A 20,518-nucleotide genomic window follows, 5' to 3' on the forward strand; every position below is an offset into this window, starting at 1 on the left:
CTATCTATATCTAGTAGACACTTGTGTATACATTTATGTTGCAGACTCCCGTGCCGTGTCACAGACTTATGTAATTCCACGCTGGGCCTTGACGTATATGAAGAGTGTCAGCATGTTTTCGCGCTCTCTGCGTGTCACATATGCATCCCACAGATGCGCACACACACACACACACACACACACCGCAGCACGTAGGCGGCATCCCTGACGCTGAGAAGCATCTTGCGGCCCACGTGCTTATATAACGAGGCTCTCTGCGCCTCCTCCAGCTGATCACTTCATCAGCGCTGCCTCGGCGCAACGCACGTTCCAGAAGCAAAGAGATGCGTGCGGCTGACCGTTTCGGGAGGACTCACGTTGATGAGCTCGATCTCCCAGATCTTCTTGACCAGCTCCATGGAGGTGTAGCCGTTGACCAAGAAGGACTTGGTGTAGTCGCCCAGCTCCAGCGACTCCAGCCACTCGGCCACCGACGTCGGGTTGTTGCCATCGTATCCGATTGGTCTCACCTGCCATGACAGAGATAGGAAGTGCTGATAGAAGTAAAGTGCTGCTGTAAAATCTGCTGATCTCAACATTTTAGACTTGTCTCCCACTTCATTTGAGAGCGCTTCAAGCCAAAAGCAAGACATCAAACTTGGGCGGCTTAAGGACTCACCCTGGGAAGGAGCCGTATGGCCTGCAGGAGGCGCTGTCTGTGGGCCGAGTTGAGGATGCCGATTTCCAGCAGGTCCTGGTCCTCCACCACGTTGCTGCCCTGTGCCACCAAACACGCATAAGTGCTTAGCGTGCTTTGTTTGCACTTGAAGCCCAATTTAAAGCTTTCCTCCACTTTAAAGCACTCGGCGTGAGGACGGGAGCCTCATTATGCGGCCCAAAACTCACAAATTGTGTTAGCAAAAGTGTTTTGTCACACGACTCATTGCCAGTTCTTTGCTAACAGTACTTGGATATGACAAACGCTCTTCCTATTGTCTTTGTCTATTGGCTGGCATCCTACTGGGAATAACAAACTTGTGCCAAAGTGTATCACCACCACATCGGAACGCTAACCATTGTACAATGGTTGACAATTCGTGTTGACACCTTCAGCCTACTCCAATATATTTGACTTAATGGCAGACAATATTTTGAGGAAAAATGGGGCAAAAATCAGGCAATTCTTTTCGTATGACAATAATCCCGGACAAATTCAGAAGCAATTATATTAGTGCCGCACTGAGAAGCACAGAGAGGAGTTGAGTTTTCATTCATTTCAATAGGGAAAGAAGAATTGGGTGCGATGTTATCAAGCCGGTAAATCCAGTAGCATGCCCCCTGGTGGCTGCACAAGGAATGCAAAGGCAATCGTCATGGTCTGGCATGATTCCCGCAATTACTCTTTGTTCTAGTTTATTCATTAGTATGCATAGAGATGTGGAAGATGAATTTACGGGGGCGTGGGGGGTGTCTTTGGCGGGCTACTTTAGTATGCAACGGGCGTAGCACTTCATCAATCTCACGAGTCGTTTCCCCGTGGCGGAGCGAGCTCAGTCGTCATCGTCACAATACTTGACAAATTGAAATTCCTGCTCGGTGGCGGGGGGGTCGAGACCTGAATGGAGATGGATGACTCGGTTGTGCAGTTAGAAGCTCAAGATAGCCATCAGCATTTGGAATATTATGTCCACGTGACACCGATTATCACGTCCTTGACTCATTCCGATTTAAGCGTTTATCGGGTACACTCCTAATCGCATTCTCGACCGTCGCAAATTGGTGGTGAGTTTCCATCGGAAAATATTGCTTGTTATGTCCTCGAACGTCTGGTGAAGGTTAGCGGACACACCCGGGCTAATTAGCGGCCATGGCTAATGATAAATAGTTGCTAGGCGACGCTTTTAACCGCCACTGAGATGAGATCTGAAGACGTTTTTGAACTAGAAGAGCATTTTGAGATGTATCTTCTTTGACACCAATCGATATTTGGGCTTTGGCACCATCTCTGAACAACGCAAATTTTGAGCGCCACCTAGTGACCGAAATGACGACACGACTGCCGCAACGCGCCGTCGGGGGACATCCCGACATCGACGAGAACGTTGAGGACAACAAATGGCGTGTCCTCATGCACACTGGCCACGTGCGAGAGGACTTCCTGCAGTTGCCACGGGAACAAGATTCACTTCTCTCCTTTCAAAAAAAAGGACTAATTCATTTCTTTCCATGTGCGCTAATTGGATGAAAGAGAAGATCAATTTGAGTGAATAGCAATTTGGTATGTCGCTCAGAGCCAGCAGCGTCTCTGGACCTGCGTCACGGCCGTCGAGCATCCGTAGGCAACAGGTGCTTTTCCACCGTGTGCCATGTTTATTCATTTCCAGGGGCTGCGCAAGATACAAAAAAAAAACCCCCCCAAAAAAACACTGGCTGCATTGGCGGCGTGGGCTCGTCGCGCGTGGGAGGCGCAAAGAGGAAATCCGACAACTTGCAGAGACGATCTTACGTACGTAGGCAAGACGGGGGGGGGCCAGACGTCACTCACCATGAACTGCACGTTGTCGAAGCCGTTGGCCAGCAGGTGGTTCTCGTACTGGACCAGGCCGATGGAGTCCAGCCACTGGCCCACCGACTGCAGCGGGCATCGTGGACCTATGAGGGGGTGCAGGGGCAGACGCTTGAGCAGCGAGTAGCCGTCCACGCGGTAGCAGCGGCAGTCCGGCTGGGACAGCTGGCACTGCCACATCATGTTGTGGCGGGCAAAGTGGCTGTCAAAAGAGCCAGCCATGACAAAAGGAAGGTGGGGGGGCTAGGGTAGAAACATGCCAAAGGTGATGGGGGGGGGGTCAGCGCAGAAAGGGAGCCGTAAAGGGGTTAGGGGCGAGGACAGAAGTTGTATCCAGAAAAAGAGCCCTCGTCCTGGCTGTAAAATCCTGCCGGGCCGGCTGGAGGAGGATGAAGGTAGTGATCCGAAAGAGGCGAGAGGTGTCCGTGTGTGTTTGGAGCAGCTGCTCGCTGGCTCGCTCGCTCGCTCAGCTGTTGCGCTCCCTTGCCCGCATGCGTGCGATCGTGTGTGTGTTTTGCAAAAAAGAGAGAGAGAGCAAAAGATGGAGCTGTGCACTGGAGACTCTCTTCATGGAGGACTCCCACGTTCATCTGTATGCTTCTGCTCTCTCTCTCTCCTCCCTCCCTCCCTCACCCTCTTCCGCCACTGCGCTGCCTCTGCGCATGGTAGCCATCGCAACATCTCCGAGCGTCTTTGTCTCCAAGCCCAGCCAACCCACTTCCACGTAGACAAAAGTGCCGCGGGTATTAATGTGTGAGTGTGTGTTGGGGAGCAGGGGAGTGGAGAGTTCTGGAAGAGGGGGGGGGGGGGGGCAGGTTGGGTTGGTAACCATGGTAAATGAAGCATTTGGATTGACACGAGAGAAGGAAGTGTGTGTGTGTGTGTGTCTTGGTGGGGGGGGGGGGGGGGATGAGAAGACAGGCATTTAAAAATACATATTGTCGTTGTCAGGCGGAACACTCATGTCCAAATACAGTCAGTTTCCTATTTTTTTTTTTCCCCTCACAAAGCCAAAGCATCGCTCTGCCACCCACGTCATTTTTTTCGCTACAATTAAAAGTGATGAAAAATAGTTTGGAAACAAATGGAGCAAGAGAAAACTTCTCTCGTTCAATCCGGCCGGCACTTGTTGTTTTTACCTGAGTCGCGGTCTTTCACATCCAGCCCGCTGCCTATTCCGGCCCCGATGGAGCTCATAATCTTGTCGATCTGAGCAAACAAGACAGAGACCGTTCTCAAGTCAAAACAAACAGTCGCTATGTTAGCAATAAGCTGCAAAGAATGAAGCGCGTCTGGCTTCCTAATTGAGCGAAGAGCGACTAAAAATGCACCTTCTTCTCCCCGGTTGGTCGCCGAGCCCAGCGTGGCTCCTGGCTTTTTTCTTATCTCGCCCTCCCGCCGTTTGCAATTACGGCGCAAAGGTCGTCTTAATTGCCGGGAACTACGCTAAATTCCAGATGCTAATTCGCGGCGGCGCGCGGCTAATGATGGCGCGGCACAAAGGTGGAATTGGTTCTGCACCATCTAATGATGTCGTCGGCGCTATTCTGAGGATGGTGACATTCAAATCTCGGACAATTAAAAAACTTCTGGAAAGTCTGTCCCAATACTTTTGAGTGCTAATGATGACTGTATCGCATCAATTAACTCGTACCTCCTCCCACTCGGCAGTAAACGAGGGCGTTCTTTCCAGTTTTCCTGCCGGAGTGATTCCGTCGCCACCCGAACTCCCTGAGTCTTGGCCCCGGGATGCAGACTCCCAAATGTTTTCCTCCTGGACCAAAACAAAAAAAAGATTATTAAGTCCTACTCAGCAGTAGTTGGCGCTCTAAAAAGATTTGTTATTTTGTTCACCTGTATGGGTGACACGGCGACTAGGTTTGAGTCAGACTTGGATAGGGACTTGGAGAGCTGCAGGTCCAGCACGGGGCGGGGCATGGACCTCATCCTGCCCAGAGTGAAGGCCCTCTCCTCGTAGCCAGGGCCTTTGAGCGCGCTCCCTCCCTCGCACTCGGCGACCTCGCCGTTGGTCCCGCGCCGCGAGTCAACTCGTCGCTCCAGGTCCTGGTTGACTCTTGTGTGGAATACGGTCCGATAGACCACCTGGGGCTTCTGAGTCGCCGATGCGTCCGCGTCCTTCGAGTCGGGCGGCCGCAGGCCCGTTGAAGCGTGCTTGCGAGGTTTGGGGCTGTAGAGGTGGTACGGCGTCTCCGGGGTCTCGCAGGCCGGGGAGGAGCCGTGGAGGAGGCCAGCGAACTCCTCTGGGATGCGACTCTTCCGCCGATCCTCGAGCGGCGGGTCGCGATGATAAGGCCCGTCGTCTGCAGAGGGAAACAACAAGATCTCCTGACTCCGTTTTATGCATGACTGTTTGAATCCAACGTGTCTGAAGTGGGGCATGTATGCGTGAATTCATCAGCAGAGAGACATCGGGGGAATTTTCCGACGGGGGGTGAGGGGGGGGTTATAGAGCATCATTCGACATGCCAGAGAAAAGCAAATTCATTTGACTCATCAGTAACACTGAGCATAGAAAAGGCATTGTGTGTTTACACCAAATATCGCCATAACAACGTGACAGCAGGTCCGCCCGTTTCAGAGTGAGGTACGTCATTAAAGTTTAGCTGCGCGTCGCGCGCCTCCGCTCCGTCGTCAACAGGTGAGCGGCACGGTCGCCACGGCAACAGAGAGTCGCAGCAGCACCATTAGCGCCTTTAGGAGCGGGACGGATTTTCAAAAATAAAGAAAAGTTCCGCTGACAACAATCAAATCAGCAGGGGTGGCAAAGTGTGTTCTCAACGTGTGTGTCGCAGACAGAAAAGTGGCTTACCTTTAAGTAGACCTCGCTGAGTGCACTTAAGAAAGCTAGCGCGCTAAAAAAACGCTGCCTCTGCCTCACTTTTTTTTTGCCCCCCCCAAAAACATGGACGACCAAACACATATACGTACGTACAAGTGTACACAGGTTATGGCATGTGAGCCGCCGGCTGAACAAACAACCGCGTGCTCGACAAGTTTAGACACCGAAATAATAAACGTGAGCGACACGGGACCTCATTTTCGTAATTAAGAAACAAAAGATCAACGCGCTCGGGAGTTCTCTGAGAGAGGCAATTTATTCTCATTTTTAGCGTTTCCGTGTTATATAACCTCCGTCCTGTCGGACAACTGACAGGAAGTGATGCGAGCGAGAGAGCACAGGTGGCGCTAATTGACATCAACAATGAGAATCCACTTCATTTAGAAGTCCCAGTGGACCTAGAAGGACGCCAGGGGGTACACACCTAAATAGAACATAGTTGTAATTTATTCACTGTCGACCTTGAGGAGGATGGCTCTTGATGCATAATTAGGTCGGCGTCCATAAATAAAGCCGTACAAATAAATGCATCAACGCAGTGGAGGGAGAACAAATCTCAGATAGGGACGTCTTCGTGGTGGCTGAATGTTATTAAAAGTAATAACCTGGCTGCCAGTCAGCACCGGAGATGAAATACAGAGGCCTATTTCCTTGGAGATGCCGCGCGGGAAGTCATTACGCTAGGCCTCAGGTGCTACGCTCACGCTAGGCTAACAAGTAGCAACTTTTCAAGACAATCTTTGCTGTTTTTGGAGGATTCTGGCTGACTCAGTTAGCTTTAGGGGGGTGATGTCACTAGTGGGTGTGGCCAAGATGCTCTAAAGCACAAAAAAGGCGACAAATGTAACGTGAAATTTAGTCCCTGAACGCATCGTCGACAGGTTAAGAAGTATACCGCCGTTCAACAACAAACCGTGAAGCTAATTGTTAGCCTGTTAGCAGATAACGTGTTCAAGTGCAAGTGTAACACGTTTTTTTTTCCCGTCTTTTTGCCCTCACGCTACTTCTGTGCACTTTGAGGGATTTGCAAGCGTCTGTGTCGGAGATTAGCGTCACAGGCGCCGAGATTTGTGCGACGGCAGCGACGGGCGCTTTTGACAAAACTGCGAGCCTCATTTGGAAATCTCCAGGCTGCGAGTCACAGAGGTGGCGCGTACATTCCGAGTAAGCTGCTTCCAAAACACAATAAATCACTTTAATGACGCCTTTTTGTTGTGCTTGAGGCGCTGCTGTCGATGCATCCGAAGAGAAGGTCGCGCCTCCCTGACATACAAAGCATCACCGCAAACTACTTACTATAGTACTACTTTCCTATTAGCCAGGCTGATGTTATGGATGGTGGTGGTGGGGGGGGGATTACCCCTCCTCCCCCATCCAAGGGGTCGGCTGCTGCGTATCAGCCTCGGTGATGGATTTGCTGCCGCTTCTAAATCCGCCGCCCACTCACGTTGGGAGATTTGTTGCGTAAACATTTGGCTGCAGAGGAATATCGGGGAGCGCTAAAGTTGTTCCACCTTCCGGAAAAAACATTTGGCAGTGCGTCCCCTCTTCCTTTCACCCACTCCTTTGCCGCACTGGCATTCTTTGAATCTTGTCTCCGCTGTACCCACGTACGTACACCGCACGCTTCTCAAGCCACGTGTTGCTACGGCAACACCACAATAGGCCTTATGAAACTAATAAGCAGAGAGAGAGAGTGAGTTGAAACACGCTTGGGTTGAATACAAATAAAAAGAGATAAACTAGTCAGGGAATTGTGGTGGGACGTCAAAATTATTTGAAGCAATCAGAAGAAAATCGGGTGTTGACCAGGAGTTTGTCCCACGGGGACTTCTCGCATCACTCGTCAGCCACTTCCCGCTCGCTATTAAAAACTCTCAAAGAGAGCCGTGTGATCAATACGGCTCATCGGTGACAGCTCTTTATGTTCAAGGAAAAAATAATGAGCAAAAATAGCACACCGGATGATAGACGCCATTGTTACACTTGTGTGTGTTCCCTTTAAGGACATGAAAGTCTCATAAGACCTTCTGAACCGCACAAACACACAAGCGTCTTTATGCATCCGTCCATCAAACGCTGCGGCCGCCATGACAACAAGAATCCTGGTTGCCGCGGCAACGCAAGCGCAGGTCAGCACGGAGGGAAAACAGGCACGTAGGAGGAAAAAGGCAAACTCACTCATACTTCCATTTATGGGCCTACCTGCCGGGGTACGCTCGTCCTCGGACCCGTCGTTGGAGTCCCGGTCCTGGCTGGGGCTGAGCGGGGGGCTGGCCGGGGGGCTGGTGCTGAAGCTGGCGTAGCCCAGGGACGAGCTGACCTCGCTGGGCTCGCAGCTGTGGTTGACGGGCCGCTGGACGTCCAGCGAGGACGACAGCGACGTGCGCTGTTTGGGCTGAAAGGAGACACATCATTACCAAACACGTGTGTGTGTGTGTGTGTGTGTCTTTGCATGCATGTCAGGGTGCTATAATTCTCTTTCAAGTGTGTGTGTGTGTGCAGCGCTAATGAATCCCACTTTAATCCGCCGCAACGTGTTCATTAGCCAGCCGCCAGTTCAGGTTGTCACCACCAAAGCCGGACCTGCAGCGTGTGTGCTAATGAGCATCACAAAGTGCTGACTAAGACATTTGGGAAGTGGCGCGCGATGACACTCTGGAGGCCAGTGTCGCCGTAAAAGGCGCTCAGATGATGAAGGGGAGAAGTTAAACACACACGCACACGCTTGGCAGCTAAGTGATTAATGAAGATGTTGATTAGTGAGCTGTGATCGCACATGTTGCTCATTTGGTGCCGCTACAATTTCCAGCCTGAATATCGGCAAACTTTTATTTCTCGGTGCTAAAATATTTAAAAGCGGCAATCTCGCAAATCAAATCCAACAAACACGTGGACGACAAATAAACGCATCGACGGCCGTGTTGCTCATTCTGTAATTAGACTCCTGAAACCAAAACTCGATAACCCAAATTTGTGTTGGGCTGCGCGCAGTTAGCTTTACTTGCATTAAAAATAAATCAATAGGAAGCTTAAAGGCTCTGCTTGCTGGAAGCGACAACAGAGAAACAAACACAAGCAAGCACAAAGTGTGTGTGTGTGTGTGTGTGTGTGTCGTCAGGTGTCCCAGCTGCATGTAGGTGGATGCTGTGATGTTCAATAATGCAGCCGTCGCTTCGACAATCATTACTCTGCGCGTGCGTTTTGTGCGCGCGTGCGAGCGCCGTACCTGTGGGCGGATGACTCTTTCGATGTTCTTCAGGGCTGTGTCAGGGGAGGGGGGCGAGCAGTCTGGAGTGGGGCCCGTGGAGTGGTTGCCATAGTCACCGCCCCCCTTCTGGCTGGATCCATGGGACAAGTGACCTTGCGGAGGGAAGAAGAGATGCTTTTTGGAGTTTTTTTTTTTTTTTTTTTTTTTGTAAGCTCTGCAATTGGGCGACAAGCCAAATAATAAAATTAACCATCATTTCGCAAACGACTTATTTCCCGAGCGTGCTTGGTGGGAAAGCGAAGTGGGGGTTCGGAGGTTTTCGAGGGGGCTCGTGAGAAGAAAGCGCTGACGTGGCCCAAATTTGCTTCGAGAGGGACAAAAGTCTTCATCAACAAACGCGTGCCTCCCGAAAATAGGCGCGCATCACACAAATAGCAAGTGGCTGATCCCGCAGCTTCCACGACGAGTCGATTCTGAGCTGAAGAGGTGATTTCAATGAATCAATGACATCAGTACAGAAGTCTGCAAAGATTTTTGTTGGCGGTGGGAAAAAAAAAAAATCACGTTCTATGGCATGAAAGAAGCATGAATTCTGTTTCTTGTCATGGAGCGGCTGCTCCATATACGGCAAGAAAATGAAGCGGAAGTCAATAGGGGGATGAGATGAGAAAGGTTGCGTGATTGACAGCCGCCACGTGGATTCCGATAACGACGGCGGGGTTGTTTTGAGGCGTAGACGCTGCAAAAAAAAAAAAAAAAAAAACGACACATCCCCCCCCAAGCCCGGTGCAGAAGCTGCTAAAAAGAAGACTGAAGCAAAAATTGCCAAGTAGCAGCTTGGTGAAATATTCATCAAGGCACGAGTGGCGAAGCAAAGTGTTCCCAACACTCGTTTCGCCAGTCAAATATTAAATTCAATATAGAGTGGACGCAGATGGAGTATATTATATTTTACATCATTCATATTTTTCCGTCAGGTTTCACCCCCTCGAGGAGCCGATCGATTTCAAAACACGACTAAATAGCTATCAGCACTTTTTGCAGCGTGCAGCTCGACTCCCCCACCCCCCACCCACCCCCACGCGCTTCTGGACCGAATGACATCCGTGTCCAATTAGGCTGACAAGTAAAGGCACATCCGGGAAAGTTAAGCCCCAGGAAAAAGTCGCTCAGCGAGAAGCCAGCGAGGCTTAAAGCTCACTTTGCTGCATTTGGTGAGGATTTCAAAAGCACAGTCCAACATGACATGATTACATTACATTTGTCAATGGACTTGCAGTTGCTATGGAAACATTCAGGTGACGAACCAGGCGGGTGACACCGTTGCCATGGCAATGAGCCTACGGGTGAGTCGTCAAATTAGGTTCAGATATCTGTACTTTTTTTTTTCTGGCGATAGCAACGAGCTACGTTGAAGTGACTTGAGTTTTAGTAGCGCTTTGATGTCAGCTTACTGTTACGGGGCGCGGCGTCGGGGCGCTGGCCCACGTCCAACGAGCAGGGCTTGCGCGTGACGGCGGTGGTCACCAACTCGTAGGGGTTGTCCTCGTCCTCGGGCGGGAACACGTCTAGCGACGGCGAGGTCGGCGACTCTCCCGAACGCTTGTGATCCTTGGGAGAGGCAAAAGCGCTAATCACATGACACAGCAGAGGGGGAAAAATTAAATAAGGAAGTCGCCAAGAATGCGCCCCAGAAAAGAAGAAGATAAAAGAGGCCTTTTGTGCACATGGCAAGCTAACAGTTGGGAAAAGATGAGTGCAACTTTGGAAGCAGCACTTCCTCTCTTTGGGAGGCTGCGCGCAAATCAGCGACCTCATTTGTCTCCATTTTGAAATACTTCACTCGGAGCTGAATTAAATATTTCCGTCAAACCTGGATTTGAAAAATTTGCTTAACATGGGAATAAAAACACATTTCCTATTGGCTGTTCCGATTTTCTTTTCTTTTTTGGGATGCGCGTGTGAATCGTCTCAGCCTCGAGAGATGTCTTGAGAGTATGTTTTCGTTCGCATCGCAGGTTGCTCCCAAAAGGAAGGCCGCTCGGAGCGATGCCTCTTATCTCCGACGCGTTTGGGCAAACAGCGAGGACGCCCGCCCGTCCCGAGACACAACAAGGAGTCTCTTTGCCCAAACACGGCGGCTCCGTCATCGTTTCACAGGTGTCGCCTGGCCGCGACCCTGCCTTGATTGAATTCTCCGCCGGTGCTGCACGACGCATTCTTCTCCATTATTGCGCCCTGGCCCCCCTGAGCTCATTGAAAAACTATTAGAGGCACCCTCGCCCGTGTGCACTGGGCCATCCATCAATATGGACTCAATCATCTGAGAGTGACAGGAGGACTGAAGAAACACCCAACTCCATCAGCGCTCCATTAGCCACCGGTGGAGAATGCAGCTAAGCGAAACACCAAACAAACAGATTTGAACGACAACGTACGCCATCACAATCGACTATTCCACCGATTATCGCATCGATTAATCGTCATAATAGCGGCCATCGGGATGTGTGGATTTTCCTGAATGGAAAGCCGCACTACATTACCCACAGAGCACTGGGCCCACCAGCATGGACTCTTTCATGTAAGACAAGTGAAGAAATTGACAAGGCCATATAAAACACACACAAGAACTCAAAGCATAACAGCATAACTTACGAGGTTCACGCCGCGTCCCGCGGAGAAAAGCAGGAAGCGTAAAAAACCAGGAAGTGGGAGTATGGCGCTGGGATTTCCTCTTACAAGCTCGGGCAGGAAGTAAAGGACAGCGACGGAAAGTTTGAGCACTTCCCGACTGGGCGGCCAGCGTCGGTTTGGATGAAGATGAGCTGGCCGGGGGCGCCAGCGGGAGGAGGAGGAGGCGCTCGGCGATTCAAAGTCATTCATTAGCCGCCACCCCTCCTCACCCCCTCCCCTTCCCCACCCGAGCCGAGAGATAGCAGCAGACAGAGCAACTTGTGTCCGAGCTGCACAGGAAGCCGGCGGACAAACAAGAAGCCTCATCTGGACGCTAATGAGCCCCTCGCATGCGGATGCCGATTAAAGGAGGCCGGCGTGTGTGTGTGTGCGCGTGCGTGACATACACTGCTCTAAACACACACTTTGTGCATTTCTTAAAGCCACGTCCAAGCCCGCCTGGCCGTACCAAGTGCAGAGGCCATCAGATATGAATGGAGCCTGTAATCTGCTGGCATTTCCTTTAGTGGAGACGCCACACGGGACAATGGAGCTCCTCATCCAGACCACAAGACCGGCGCCAATCATCAGCAAAAAAACACTCGCTTGCATTTTTTTATTAACGCGTGAGGATGCACCTGTTTGACCGAAAAACGTGGATCCTGATGCAATCATTTTCAACGAAATCTCAAGATGCCGTTGCATCATGCTGGAAGATTAACAAGTCAAGACGAGAGGAGGGGAAATAAATTGACGGAAGCTTTCGGGCCATATAGGCACGTATTATTTATATTCTCTAGGAAACGGATAAAATACAATAACGACTCCTTCCGAGCATTCCCAAGGTAACGGTGCAAAAGAAAAAAAAACAACTGCAGTCAGTATGATGCCACTGCCAAGATGATTTGTTGGTTTACCTGCGACAGGTTGGAGAAGCCCAGGTTGTGGCAGCCGTTGCAGGGGGTCAACGCCTCCCAGAATCCGGCGGGGCCGCAACTCCTTTCGTCCCGCTCGTCGTCGTCCTCGGGGGCCGCGGCGAGGGGCGGGCTCGGATGCTGCGGGGACGTACGCCGTTGCAAATCAGGATCAGAATATGATCAGAATTCAGCTCTTGAATCCAGAAGACTTTCACCACATGACATTTGGTAAACTTCATATTGCTAGCCGTTTCTAATATTTTGCTATGAGGCAGCTCAAACGGCAAGCACATATTGTGACACTGACATTGCCCTAACAGCGAGTGTGCTCTTATTTTGGCGCAGTGTCCTTTCCCGGGGGTCCTCAGATGCACCCGAGACCTCTGCGACACAATTGACTGTCATTGACTGCAGCCACATTCCATAGGTCACGTATAATAAAAAAATAACACGCGCGCAAAACAGCTGCCATGGCAACGTCCCTGCACTGCGTGTTGTAATACAGTGGCCATGTTTTATTCATGACAGTCGCCTCGTGGCGGCGGAGGCCCCCCGTCGACAGGCTCGCCTGGAGGAGCTCCAACACTTGCACACATGAGGAGATGATTAAGTGACTCAAGCAGCGTGTGTGTGAGTGTGTGTGTGTGTGTGTGTGTGTGTGTGTGTGTGTGTGTGTGTGTGTGTGTGTGTGTGTTCTTAGGCGCTTTCAACTGCACTTGGGATAAACTGATCTGTCTGATAGTGCCCCCTGTTGGTAAAATTGAACAAGTACAAGCCAAGTGTAAAAACACACTGTTCACACTCGCTAATTTGGAAAGCCATATAATACCAAGAGTTGACTAGCTTAATGCTAATATATATATTAAAAAAAAACTCAGCTAGGCTAACAAGAATTAGCATGGATGAATGATAAACACTGTAGTCCTTCAAGAACACCACATTTCTGTATATGTCTGATTCAATGTCATTGTTAATTGTGCGCATAGTAATAATTTTACCTGTCCGGCGCGGGTCAAGGTGCAGTCAGGCGCGTCAGCTCGCTCTTCGTCCGACAGACGCCCGCTGCCGAAGCTGTCCATGGAGTGCGAGGAGATGGTGTGGCACAGCTCCTCGAAAGAGTAGTCGCGGCACTTTTTGATCTCGTGTAGCAGCTTGGACAGTTCGCTGGTCACCGCATCGTCTAAAAAAAAAGACATCAGAGGTGCAATCTTTTTTTTTTGGAAGAAGGTGTAGCTTTTTTGGTTTTTTACAATTCTGCAGTTAATGAGCCAATTAGGATTTGTGCTGACGTCAATGTCACATTCGGACTCCAGGGGGCAGCAGCGGATTGGAAAACAGTCAGTGAGCGTGATGCCGACTCACTCTTGTGCCTGAGGGAGGGCGAGGCTGAGGGCGAGGAGATGGAGGTGCGCGGCGCCGGGACGGGACACTTGCGGACGGGCTCCTCCTCCATGCTACGGCGCTCCGTCTCCTCCGTCACATATTCTGCACACGCAGGACAAGAGGAGAAGGATGAGGAAGAGACTCCATTGAGGAGGCTTGATTGCGGCCAGTCAATGGCCAATCTATTGGCGGCGCTCTCCGACAGGAAATGGCGTGCAGCTGATCTTTTCACTGGCTCGCAGCTGTGCCTTCAAATCACACATTCACACACGGAAAGTGCACAGTGGGCTCCATTTTGAGGCCTTTTCCAAACAAGAGCCAAATGGCTCAAACGGAGCGTGTCACCAAAATAAGAAAGCGTGGCCCGCCTTGTGCACGTGCAAGCACAAAATGGGCACACACATTTTCGACTAAAATGTGGCAGATGGTATAAAACAGTGGAGCGTGTTACAAAGAGAAAAGAAGACGGGCCAAAAAAGCTCTGATGGTGCAAGCCAATAGTGTGTGTGTGTGTGTGTGTGTGTTTGTTTGTGTGCGCAGGTGGGTGTGTGCGTGCGGCGCACCCTGGATAAGAGCGGTGATCTGCTGAGATTTCACCGCAGGGTGTTCTTTGAGGATGTCCAAAGCTGTTCTTCCCTGGCTGTCTCTCAGATTTGTGTCGATCCCTGAAACAAACACAAACAGAAAAAAAGAGTAATCAGGGGTCCTCAAACTGAGGCACGGGGGCCCGCGTGAGCTGGAGCTTGGGCCTCTGCGAAACAATTTGCAGTTATTTATGTTCTATCATCTTCTTTTTAGAATTTTTTTTTTTTTTTTACACTAAAGAATATAACATATTTTGTCATGCTTTCATCCACATTGACTGGCACATGTATGACAATGACTGGCCCGTTGCCCGGCAACACAATGTCGTTCATCCCGGAGGAAACAGGAAGTGCAAAGGGGGGAGCGCCATCATCATCAAAGCTACCACTTTCAATAGTGAACGTCTCCGTTCTGAAGTTTTGCCGACCGTTTTGGGATCCCACCTGAGTCGAGCAGAAGGCGAACGACGTCTGTCTTGCCGAAGAGGGCGGCCTCGTGGAGGGCGCTGCCGTTCTCCGTCTGAAAAAGAAGACTTGATGACAATAGTCTGGGAAGAAAAAGAAATCACATTTGATGGTTTCCTACACACCCACAAGAACCAAATGAGAAGCCCATCAGAACCCTGAAGAAAGCCACATCAAGAAAAGGCCAAATAAAACAACTTACGGGATTTTACGTACTCCGAACCCAAACCGAACTGAAGCGCTGCAGCTCCACATGCAAGTGAAGGCAGCATCGGAAGTGATCCCCTTCACGCCCCCCCCCTCCATTTATGCAGGCGAACTTCCTTTCCCCTTTCCCATGGTGACGCTGCCAAGAGGAAACCAGGAAAGGCGACTCTCGCTCTTCAACAGCTTCCGCCAATTGAAAGGCGGCAACTGCTGAGTTCATTGGGAGGTGTGTGTGTGCTCGCTACCTGCCCACCCGTGAGCGGTGCCCCCACCGAGCCACCAAACAGGGGTTTCCCCTCATTAATATGCACGAGCGAGAGTGAGGAAGAGGCGAGCGAGAAAGTGACTAGTGTGCTGCGAACATCAATTATTCATGCACACTCAAGCACGTAGACCTTTATGGCTTGACTCCAATTACTGACCCATACACACACACACACACGGGCGCTGACTTCCCACCAGTGACAATTTATGCGGTTACATCATACCGAGCTGCATTTGAGAAGCAAAACTTACGCATAAGTTACAGGCCGCGGTCACCATTGGCTATAAATATAATAATGCATAGTCACTGACAGTGGTGGTGAAACTCTCCTTTGTTGACACCAAGGTATTAGACTGCTACCTGGTGGCCATTTTGCACATGCACATTTTTTTTTTATCAATAAGGACCAATTGTCAAATATATTTTACCTTCTATTTAAGTGTGAAAGTAATTCATGTTTTCAGGTATAACAGTGTGTTATTTTTCTCATTTTGTTTTCAAATTGTCACGGTCCGTCTCGGCATCAAAGTGTTTTCGAGCGAGGGAAGCGATATGAAACGTGCAAGCAATATGAAACGTGACGCGCCTCAGGAGCTTCACGTCCTTTGACACACAATCCGTTATGTAATAATAATAATAACAGACTTGAGGGGGAGGGGCAAAAAAAAGAACAACATTTTCCGCCTACTCTAATTAATTGGCGTAATAACGTGCCATCTGCCTGCCGCTGCACCTTCTTCCGAGCTGGCGGAATGGGTCTTACCACGCAGTTGACGTCCATGCCGGCCTCCAGCAGCGTTTGCGCCGTGCTGCGGTGTCCGTTACGTGCGGCCAGGTGGAGCGGCGTGTGGTGCCGCCCGCGCACCACCATCAGGTTGGGGTGAGCGCTCACCAGCATGCACACCACCTGCGTGCACATCAACTTTTGACCCGGCGCCGCCGCCACCACGGCAGCACTTTCATTCATCTTCAAGAAAGGCCGCCTCGCTCATCAATGATTCAAAGAATTACAGTCGTGTGCTAGCGTAAGCGACGTTAAGCTAGGTGGGTCAAAATTCCTCTGACCTGCAGGCGTCCATAGAGCGCCGCCAGGTCCAAGGGGGTCTCCTGCCGGCTGTTCCTCATGGTGGGGTCCGTCAGCTCCTGGAGCAGCACCGACACCACCTCCGAGTGGCCGTACTGCGCCGCGCAGTGCAGCGCCGTCTCCCGCTCGTGGTTCTGGAGTCAAAAGTCAAAAAATGTAGAACAAAGCAAAGAAACCATGTTGGACAAGGAGGAAGTGGTTAATTGATCCGAGATGCGCTTTGGAACAGAATCTACCACAGATGGGCATGTTTGCATTTCTCATGGCATTTTGAACTCGGCTGGGTTGTTTCGTGTTCCCTCCGGGGCTCGGAATTCCAGTCCAGCTCGGGCTTGTGGGGGGGCAGAAGGGGTAGAGTGAAGAAAATGCAGCCACCGTGGGGATTAAAGCTCCAGAATGGCGTTAAAGATTGATTGGCTGCCAGCCATCCGGTAGACATGTGATGTACATATTAATGTCGGGCCCTCAGGGGTGTTTTGACTGACACCGCCACCGCAGTGTTAAGTGGATTTGTGGCTCGGTTGCAGCGATTCACTGGGAATTTACCAATATTCAAGAGGATGAAATCACGCGCTGCCTCGTATGGCACCTTTCGGTTTTTTTTGTAATATCCAAATCAAAACTCCTTCAAGTGGTCAATGCAGCACGCTTATCTTCTTCGCCGCGCCCGATAATGGGCCGACTAATGGAGTCACAGTGTCGTTATTGCCTCTAAATACAGCGCATCCATAATGTTTGTTTTTTTTTGCTTTGCTTTTCTCGTCATCGCTCTCACATAATGCACTCCTAATTATACTGGTTTGTGGCGCAGACTGGTGCGCTCGTGATGGATGACGGCCGTCTCCGCCGCCGCTCCATTACGCTTTGATGAAAGGCGCTATGTCACAGCGGAGTTATTAAAACCGTATAACGCTTCGTAAACACTGATGAATCGACACTGGGAGCTACCATTTGAACAAATGGGGGGGGGGGGGGGGGGGGGACATCCTGGGCAGGAAAAATGTGAGGAAATTTGGGGCTTATTAAGATGCACTCAGCAGAATAACTTATCGCTAGCAAACAATTAAAAATGTTACAGAAGGGTTATCACAAAGCATATATTCTTTATCCTCCGCAAAGACAAACTAATATTACAGCAGCTACAGGGCCATTTGGGAGCCAGGCAGGAGGTTATTTGTGGAAACACACGTTTGTCCCTTTTTCCGGCCGATGGGAAAACGAGTCGAGCGGTGCTACCGCAGCGTGCGCTCTCGTCCTCCTAATCTAGCTAATTACGCCTCGCTTTTCCACCTTTATCCGGATCATCTGCTAGCGAGTGGGGGTTGAAGGGGGACAAGGAGGGAGGAAAATTCCAGGCCTCTTGTTTGGTGGGAAAGAAAACATTGGGGTTAGCCTCTCGGGCCACACGAGTAGGGACATGCTGGACTTTGTTGAAACCTCAACGGCTAATACACAACAATTAGATATTGTGACAAAAGTCTTCGGTGTTCCTAATAAATCGGCGCTTCCTCACAAAAACAGCTGCGGATGTGAACCGGCGGGAGCAATTAGGTGCTAAATGGCGAGCCGGCTGGGGTTTATCGCCGCCTCCTAAAATCAACTCACCTCCAATAATCCTGCAGCGCCGCCATCCATCACGTCCCTTTACCGCACTGGTGACCTTTTTGCGCTTATTACGCCCATCTCAGGCATTCCCGGGTCACACACCCCCCCCTTTCCCAAACGCGTGCGTGTTGACTGAGGGCGAGAAAATACGAGGGCAAAATACGACGCGTCGTAAACACCCCCCCCTCCCAAAACGGCACATCGGTTTTGTTTGAGAATTTAAAGCCTGGGAAGAAGTGGAAGCGCAAAAAGCAACTTATGGGACACAACATTAGGGACAATGGAATTTTTGGAATTTGCAATCAGTGGCGCTCACCTGCTGGTTGACTTGGCAGGGCGAAAGCCCGTGTCGGATGAGGATGCGCACGATGTCCACGTCACCCCGCCAGGCGGCCAAGTGCAGCGGGACGCAGCCCTTGCTGTCGGCCACGTTGGCCGAGGCCTCGAACTGGAGCAGCTTCAGCACCACCTCCCTGAAGAAAACCAAGTTTGTCACGTTTCCACGTCGGCGCCACTTGAAAATGCCCGATAAGAGCGTGTCATCGCATCAACAAGCGGCGGGGTCATTTAACCATAAACAGTCGGCGTTCCCGAACAGGAAGTCCCCAGCCGAGGCGGCTCATTTGCATTCCAAATGTCAGCGGGGGAAGCAGAGCGGAGAGGAGGCGACGACTAACGAGCTGCTAATTTCAATCACTCGGAACGACGCTCGCCACCGCCGAGACTCCCGCCCCAAAAAAAAAAAAAAAATCCAAATAACTAAATGAATAATATTTCCAGTTTTCTTTTGCCTCTTTCTGGTCGGCTGATCCGCAGCAGGAAATCCACATAATTGCCCCCAAAACACGTCGCTAATCCTCCGTCATGGCGAGCTGGCTCGCCGGCTAATCCGCGCCGCCGCGACAGCGTGTTGTTTGGAGGGATGCTACGTTAGCCGCTTTCAATTAGCAACATTTGACTCGAAAGCAGCTAATTACTCAGATGCACCCTGGAGAACTATTTTGAAAATCCAGCCGCCCGAAGCTAGTTTTATTTGGAAACGAGAAAATGTAGTAGGCTATCTCAAGTCGACCCACAAAAGAAGCCAAAGAAACAAAATGATGCCATTTAGATAGAAGTTATCCGACAACTTTTGCATTACGACCAATCTCGGCGTGACCCAAATGCAAGAGCGGCCCAAGTTTATTTGAAGGACGCCTGGTATGAGAATGTTTACTTGTGAGCGGAATGCGAATGCTGCCGCGTGCCCTTTTCCTTCTTGCTTCCTATCAATCAGGTAGCGCAGCTCGAGGCGGAACTAATTGTTCCCTGCTTATGTTTCCGCGCACGTCACCAAAGTTGCTGTGTGAGTGTGTTAAGCGCTACCTGTGTCCGTTGAGCGCGGCGTGATGCAGCGGCGTGTATCCCGAGCTGTCCGTGCAGTTGACGTTGAGACCTTTCCAGATGCTGAGGACACACAAACGCATCATTTGAAGAATTGGCACGTAGGCATAGAAACGGAGCAACTTTTTGCTGAGCGGGCATAAACTCAGCGTGTCCCCACTCTTCTCATTAAGACATAAAACTCTCTGGCTGAAACAAAATGTTCTTCTTTGGACTCCTGTGAGGGGCAAAAAGTGGAAATGAGATGAATTCCAGCCAAATGGCAGGTGAAACAAACAACGCTAACATGTTTGGACGACACGCTGAGGTGGGCTGACCTCAATGTAATCTACGTCGTTGGCGCTATTCATCGGGGAGGCGACGGAAGTAGCCCCGAGGCAACGCGCCAAAACGTCCCGCTCCCATAATGCACCTTGACAGCCCAGGACTTCACTTAACTAATTGATCAATCGGAGGAAAAGCTGTTGGAATATTGCCACTCGCCGCAATGGCCGACAGAATCGGATGAGAAACTTCCATCAATTGATCTGTGGAGGAAAACGGGTACGTGTTCGTCCATCCGTGCCGGCGACATATCGTGACAGGCGGAGTAAATTAAACGCTCTTGCACGGGAAGCGCCGAACGCTTTGTACATGTGAAATTCATTTCGGACTCAAAGCCTGATTGGATAACCAAAGTTAGCTAAGCTAATACAAAAGTTTCTTGAAGGTTTCGTGCATAGAAAACAGTCAACGGACAAAAGTATTGGGACGAGCCTCTATTTTAGGGATGGAACCATGAATGGGCCATTTTCAATTATTTTGTGAATTTTGACAACACAAGAGAGCGATTGAAATAATAGCATCTGCGTGGAGCAAACGTTGACATCAACGTGGGGGACGACTCCTGCCTACGGCGCGGCTGTGTTGTTATTTTGCGCGCTGCTCTGCTCTGCTCTGCTCTGCGTGTTTGGCAGCAGCCCAGTGCCGAGCGTTGCACGATGCCTATATAAGGCGTGCGACGGGGGCCTCCGCGCCTTCGCTATCTCGTGCTAACGTAGCAAGCAGGCGCAGATGGTGCGCGTCGCCACGGCAACCGGCCGTCCTGGGATGAATCAGCGACAAATGCTCGGCACCTAAAAGCGCCGACCTTTTGCTGCATCTTTTGGTTTCAAGGCACTTTCCAAACACATATTAAAGAGGCTACCTGTGGCGTTGCAAGTCAACGCCAACTTCTTCTCGACTATAAATACACAACAGGGCAGTGCTATAAAGTCAAGTGCCTGTGGGAGTGGAGTGGGGGGGGGGGGGGGGGGGGCATGGCGAGCATAAACAAGGCACGCTCACAACACCCGGC

At 50.7% G+C, this 20,518-nt stretch overlaps 1 protein-coding gene across 2 annotated transcripts in view; it reads right to left on the bottom strand.

Annotated features, from left to right (window-relative positions):
- anks1b (ankyrin repeat and sterile alpha motif domain containing 1B) overlaps positions 1–20,518 on the bottom strand; it is a 33,862-nt gene that overhangs the window by 8,928 nt on the left and 4,416 nt on the right. For both annotated transcript variants that reach the window (XM_085901769.1, XM_085901768.1), the window contains exons 2-19: positions 19,165–19,245; positions 18,116–18,272; positions 16,176–16,328; positions 15,874–16,017; positions 14,618–14,693; positions 14,153–14,254; positions 13,569–13,691; positions 13,205–13,386; positions 12,207–12,344; positions 10,071–10,227; positions 8,635–8,768; positions 7,611–7,803; positions 4,400–4,866; positions 4,200–4,319; positions 3,685–3,754; positions 2,525–2,631; positions 659–757; positions 357–509 (exon numbers count right to left, since the gene is read on the bottom strand). In XM_085901769.1, the coding sequence (XP_085757895.1) occupies positions 357–509; positions 659–757; positions 2,525–2,631; positions 3,685–3,754; positions 4,200–4,319; positions 4,400–4,866; positions 7,611–7,803; positions 8,635–8,768; positions 10,071–10,227; positions 12,207–12,344; positions 13,205–13,386; positions 13,569–13,691; positions 14,153–14,254; positions 14,618–14,693; positions 15,874–16,017; positions 16,176–16,328; positions 18,116–18,272; positions 19,165–19,245 (2,656 nt within the window). The remainder of the gene's footprint in view (positions 1–356; positions 510–658; positions 758–2,524; positions 2,632–3,684; positions 3,755–4,199; positions 4,320–4,399; positions 4,867–7,610; positions 7,804–8,634; positions 8,769–10,070; positions 10,228–12,206; positions 12,345–13,204; positions 13,387–13,568; positions 13,692–14,152; positions 14,255–14,617; positions 14,694–15,873; positions 16,018–16,175; positions 16,329–18,115; positions 18,273–19,164; positions 19,246–20,518) is intronic.

This window comes from Syngnathus leptorhynchus, chromosome 21, assembly GCF_054491065.1.
Source record: "Syngnathus leptorhynchus isolate UIUO chromosome 21, UIUO_Slep, whole genome shotgun sequence".
NCBI classification, from domain to species: domain Eukaryota; kingdom Metazoa; phylum Chordata; class Actinopteri; order Syngnathiformes; family Syngnathidae; genus Syngnathus; species Syngnathus leptorhynchus.